The following is a 6,000-nucleotide window of genomic DNA, read 5'->3' on the forward strand; positions in this document are numbered from 1 at the left end:
CAAGAAAAGAATGAAATTAGGTTAACAGCTAAATAAGTAACCGTACGGTATTCTAAGAGAGCTGCGATGTCTCTTTCTTGCAACCAACTGGGCTACGTCTCTCTCCCCTCCAAATTACAGACCCAGCCACAACTAGCTGGAGTGGTTACACCCAGCTTTCCCAAGATCACATTTGGTGGCTCCATTATCCTTAATGTGTTTCTATTTTGAAGGCTCTCTGCTGGCAGCAGCTACAAGAGGAGTGTGTCCTAAAGCGGGGGGGTTGAGGGTATGGCGTGCTCTCAGACGTCCCCCCCCAATTTGACGGGAGGTGAGAGGGCTCTTTTGTGGGTATCAAGCAGAGGAGTGGAGGGTAGTCAGAGGAGCTCTGTCTTCCCATTATTTATGCTCACAGCCTGCACTAATGACATAGGTAAGTTGACAGCATACATCCTATGCGCCTGCTGGAGTGCATCTTGATTGTTCACACATACTCTTAAAGGTGTCCAATCATTTATCAAATTTAAATGACCGTGTTCCATTCCAAAGGCCCGGAGCATCTAAATTGCATCCTCACTTCCTAGCAGCCCCTTCCCAAAACCCCACCACTGCACAGGCCGCAGGGCAAGCAAGTCCCCTTGTCCTGCCTGTGCCCAGAAATACGGCATTTCATGATTCTGCCTTTTTTCATTCTCTGCCGTGTCACAAACTCCAATACAAATCTACTAATCCAGTAGGAAATGATGGACTCCAGAAGCCCAACCAATTAAATTTAGACTCATGAAAAGCTCGGTGGCTAGTAAATTATAATTTTTATTAGCTTGAACAATGTTCCCGTAAGAGAAAGTGGAGACTCTCCCATGAATGGCTCTTGTATAATTTATTTAACTTCATGGGCCTTGCCAAAGCCGGGAATATTTTTAGATCTTTCTGTTGTTGGGTTTGGCTTTTTTTTAAAGTGAGTTTCTGGAGGGGTATTTTTAGACTCCTACATGTTATTTTAACAGACTTCTTTGCATTTGGACTTCCATATGTCACACAGCCTCTCCCACCAGGCTGGGCAGGTTTCTAAGAATTGCTGGAGTCCATTTCTTAGGATGCGCTATTTGCAACAAGGCTCTGCCTGCCACTAAATTAGCGTCACCCAGCATGGCTAGTCCTATAGAAAAATTCCACTTCTTATAGGAATAATTAGACATGATGGTGTAGCAATTCCCAGTGGAAAAATGCACATTCCAAAACTGAGCTTTAATTTCCCAGTGTGTGTGTTAACCACAGCTGCCCTGCATAACAATGTACATTGTACAGTTCTTGTGCAAAAGCTCAGCCCTGGCAGTTCCTAGCTGTTAGCTGTGCATTGCCTTTGATGTCTCATGCTACTTGTCATTTATAAGTAAAGATAGTTAGAGTCTTTAGAACATGTCTTGGAACAGTAACTCTTTTAGCACCTATTTAATGCTGGTAACTGTGTTGCAAAAACACTCACTGGTGTTATGCAGTTAATGAGGTATTTACTAAAATGTATTTTCTTTTAAAAACAGAAGAACAGGAAAGGCAGTGGGGAGAAACCCCTTTACAGGGTTTGTCTCACCAGGAAATTACTGGATTTAACGATAACTAAATCTATATTATTCCTTGCAAGTTTCAGGGCTTGGACGGTAGTGGAGTAAAATATGGACGTACTCCACCAGAAATTCTCGGTGTGCAGCCCTTTGTGGTCCCTGCTAGAGACGGCTGCCGATCCTGATCACTATTAATCTTTATTAATTAGTACGATGATTATATTTGTGTTTCTGGCTGCAGCAGCTCACAGATTATTTCTTATTGTCATTTCCATTCAAGCTAAAACGTTGAAAGATGCAGCTACCTTGGAGGGGCGGCAGGGGAGAGAGAGACAATGTTTATATTTGGAGGTTTCCCTAAAAGATAAAAATGTCTCTCTTACTAAATAAGAGTCTACAGCAATGTTGAAATTTCAGCAGCTTGAGGCAGCAGGACTGCTAAATAACCCTGCTCCTCTTGCTCCTCTCTCAACTTTCACAGCTTTGACTTTGGACCATCTGCATTAGAGACAAAAAAAATCTACCACTGCACTAAAAATAACGCTACAAAACATTTTAATTGCACCTTTTGTGACAAGGTTACTATAACAGCACTTTACCATAAAAGTTCTACAGCCGGATTATAAAACTATCAGCACTCCGTTTTAAGAAAAACAATTTGTGAAACATTAAAAGCCAACTTCAAAATCAAGGTCTTTGCAGCTGACTAAAAAAAAAAAAAAGTACAGTTTGAGGGGGGGAGAGGGAAGCTTCTGTGGGGAGAGAATTCCACAGCAACGGGAGTGTTACAATAAATGCTCGATCAACTATGTGCGCCTTCTGGAATTTTGCCTGACTGGAAGAATGACTGGACATAAAACCAACGCTCATTCTGAGCGGCGCTTCTCTTATTAGGACCAATAGACCCCCAATGGCTCTGTCTCATCTGGGGGCCTTCCGAGCCGTACATTTCAATTTTTATCCAAATCTCAACCTGAAAATTGAAGGAGTCAAAACAATTCCGTCAGGACAGGTTTTGCTCGTCATCCTTCCTGAGCCATCCCGTGTGTGTATGTTTAAAGGCTGGGAGCAGGGGGTTAACAGACATGAATAACCTTTTTCAGATTAAAAAAAAATTGGCAAAGCTCCATCCAGTCTAGTCGGTATATTCCTATTCAGTGGCCTCTGGTCCTTGTGAGGTCGTTCCCTGTATTATAAATTAAATACTCAGTGTCAAGATACCATCAATAATTTATTCTACAGGAATCAGCAATTTGCTTACCTGCAAATTTCCTCATCTCCCCCGAATTCCCCAATGAGACTTAAACACAACGCTGAGGACTTTAGAAAGAGGGTTTCTCTGAGCTACATGAGTGCCTATGTGCTTGACCCAGGGAAGACTACGGGGGCTTTGGATCAAACCTTCTCTGCAGTGGGATGGGGCACTGTCTGAACTAGGGGCACTAACTCAGGAGTACAGAAGAAATACCATTTAAACACAAATCTGACTATTTGCCCCGTTTGTCCAGCTTTATATTTTAAAATAAACCTTGGTGTCATTTGGGAGCAACTGTTTCTGAAAGGCTGAACTGCAATTAGCATAGTGCCATTTTTTTTTAAGAAAAGGAAGGAGAAGGGAGAAAATAGTAAGAGGAAATACACGTTTCATCCAGGGAAAATTCTACAAATATATGATGTAATTATTTCAAATGCAGCACATTTAAGAATAAGTATGTCTAGATCATTGTGTTTGTTAGTGGCACTTTTTTTCATCTCATCATGCTAAAAGCCCATTAGTAATTACGCAATTTGTGTGTGTCATTTTTCTCTTTTTAGGAAATTTACAGTCATCTTTTGACTGCACTCCCAGATGACAATTCTCCATTCTAGTCCATCTCATGCTGTCCTTTTTAATCCACGCACTAATTGTAATCCCATTAAAGCAGATATAATTTTATTAGTATTCACAGTTCATCAGGTTAGCAATAATAACTCTTACTGCTGAGTTTCAAAAAACTGCAAAACATTTACTCTGATGTTTAAAGCAAACTGTAAACAAATCGAGCCAGCTATGTGCTTGTGCCCTAGGAGCATTACACCCATAAATATATCTCACACATATACACACTGCACACCGCTTCCCACAGCCCTGCCTTCTTGTCATTAAAGAACAGCTAACAGCTTTCAAATCCAGCAGGCTGGGCTCAAAAACTTTTGAGGACAAAAATATATTCACTTGTGGGTTCATATACAGGCAGCTGAGGGAGCCCATCAGAATTCCACCATTCCCACTTGCAAATACATCTGCAGAGTAAATCCGGAGGAAATAAGATTTCTAACTCCAATCCTTCATTTCGCACCCAGCAGAAGCTCACTTTAAAATCCAGTCCCATCGTGGATCAACCCTCTGGAAATCTGAGGAGCCCACAAAACTCAGAAGCAAAGGCAAACTGTGAGGGCCAAATCCTGAAGCCTCCCTTCCATTTTCCCTTCCTCCTTTCTTAGGCTGACACAGAACTAGAGCAGGGACTGACCTCCGCCCTTTTGCTATACACCAGACTGAAGACCATGAATCCACACCTCACCTCCCCAGAGCCCCTGAGCTGCTCATGCCTATAACTGACCGCTTGATAGTTTTGATCGTGTTTTGTTTAATACTAAGCATGCAGCTAGTCGGTCCCTGGTAGATTCCCCCACCCCTCTCTGGCTGCAGGCGGCTCCGAAGCACTGCTTGATTAAAAGGGCGCTGCAGATGCTCTCCCAAGACCCTATTGCATCTAACCGGCTGTATTTTTCTTGCCACACTCCGTGTGCCTCGAGCAGGATCCCGCAGGCACTTGTTAAAGCTCCTGCGCGCCCTGCAAACCCATTCGCACCCTGACACTTCAGGGCTTTATCTAGAAACAGGATTTTCCAGTCCTACCGCACCAGCCCCCTGGACACAGCCCGGCACACGCCGTCCACTGCCCCTCACCTGCCAGGCCCGAGCCAGCCCCACGGAGCAGGCTGTTCCTCCAGCGCCTGCACACGCCTCCCGGCCGGGGCTTTTCTCCTGTCGCTGCGGTGAGAAGGGGGAGAACCGCGTCTCGCCCCCAGCCCTACGGCTGCAAAGCTCAGCTCCCGCTCCAGCCCCCCGCCGCGGAGCCGGGCCCCACTGACCTGTGTGAGCCGCCATGGAGATGGGCGCGGGGAAGAACTTGCCCGGCGGGAAGTGGCCCGGGTGCTGCCCGGGGCTGTGGCCGGACGCGGCCAGGCGGCCGGCGCTGCTGCGGTGACCCACGCTGCCGCGCTCGGCGAGGAGGTGAGGCGGGGGCGCGAACTCGCGGCCGTCCATGCCGGGGCCCGCTGCACGCAACCCGGAGGCGGCTCCTCAGCGGGGCAGCGCTTCTCCTTCGGGGCTCCGGCGGGCTCGGGCCCCGCGTCTGCTCCTGGCGTCCCGGCTCATCCTCTGCAGAGGGGGGAGAGAGCGTGAGACCGGCTGCAGCCCGCCGGGGGCTGGGAGAAATCCCCCCCGCGCTGCCTTGATGGGGGCACGGGAGAGTTTTAAAAATACAGAACCCGCGCAGGCCCCCTGCGCGCAACCCGCCCCCCAGTCCCAAGGCAGAGCTGCATTTCATCCAAAACGTGAATTGCATCTGCGAGGGAGACAAAACCTGCCCCCGCCCTCCGGCCAGGCCTTTGACGGGGCTGGGTTTTAACAAAATTCTTCCCCGCTTCGGGAAGACGCGATTTCTCGGAGCTCCTGCCTCCGTGGCCAAGCCAGCGCCAGCGCTGCGCGGGGCCGCTCGGCGGGCGCAGGGAGCCGGGGCCACTTCTCCCGCTCTGCCTTCGGGCAGTGCCCGGGGGGGTCAGTTCCCTGCCGCAGGAGCCGGGCCTGCTTTCCCCACCCACCGATCCGGGCTGCCACCGGAGAGAGAAGTTGCGCTATTGTCTCCAGTGACGCCCCGGGAAAGCCAGGACGGAATCGGTGACACTGGCCCCGAAATCAGTCTCTCCCTCCGGCCACCTCGGTGGGCAAGGCCGGGGCTTTACATCCTTCTCGACACGGGTCCCAGCCCAGTTATGGAAGGTGCGTCCCGGGCATTCACTCCTTTGCACACAAGGCTGCTTGGCCCGGGCCCAGCCTGTAACATCAGGCCGATCTGGGGGATGGGGGGAGTCTTGCTTCATAAACGTGGGGAAAGCAAAGGACTCGGTAGCATCGAAGCATTCCCCCAGCTCCCTGCTCCGGCACCGGGCGTGCGGGGATAAACAAAAACACACAAAGCACCGGCACGGCCGGGGCACGGAGAGGAAACCGCCTCTGTTCTGCTGCCGCCCCGCAATTCCTGCCCGCTCGAGTTCCAGCCCCACCGCTCCCGGCCCCTCGGGTTTGCATGGCTCATCTTCTCCTGTAATCGGTCTCGTTTTAAACGTTTCATCTGCCCCCCAGCCCAGGGAGAGAGGAGCCTCCTAGAGTCGCCACCCTTAATTGTTAACA

The 6,000-nt window shown here is 49.3% G+C and overlaps 1 protein-coding gene across 1 annotated transcript in view; it reads right to left on the reverse strand.

Moving 5' to 3' along the window:
* The window catches only part of BAHCC1 (BAH domain and coiled-coil containing 1), a 72,910-nt gene extending 67,412 nt beyond the window's left edge, over window positions 1-5,498 (reverse strand). Inside the window, 2 exon segments of the mRNA XM_030534581.1 lie at window positions 4,680-4,968; window positions 5,408-5,498. Of these exon segments, the coding sequence (XP_030390441.1) occupies window positions 4,680-4,854 (175 nt within the window). The 5' untranslated portion in view covers window positions 4,855-4,968; window positions 5,408-5,498.
* Between the last annotated feature and the right edge of the window lie 502 nt (window positions 5,499-6,000).

Source organism: Gopherus evgoodei, chromosome 15, assembly GCF_007399415.2.
Source record: "Gopherus evgoodei ecotype Sinaloan lineage chromosome 15, rGopEvg1_v1.p, whole genome shotgun sequence".
Classification (NCBI taxonomy): domain Eukaryota; kingdom Metazoa; phylum Chordata; order Testudines; family Testudinidae; genus Gopherus; species Gopherus evgoodei.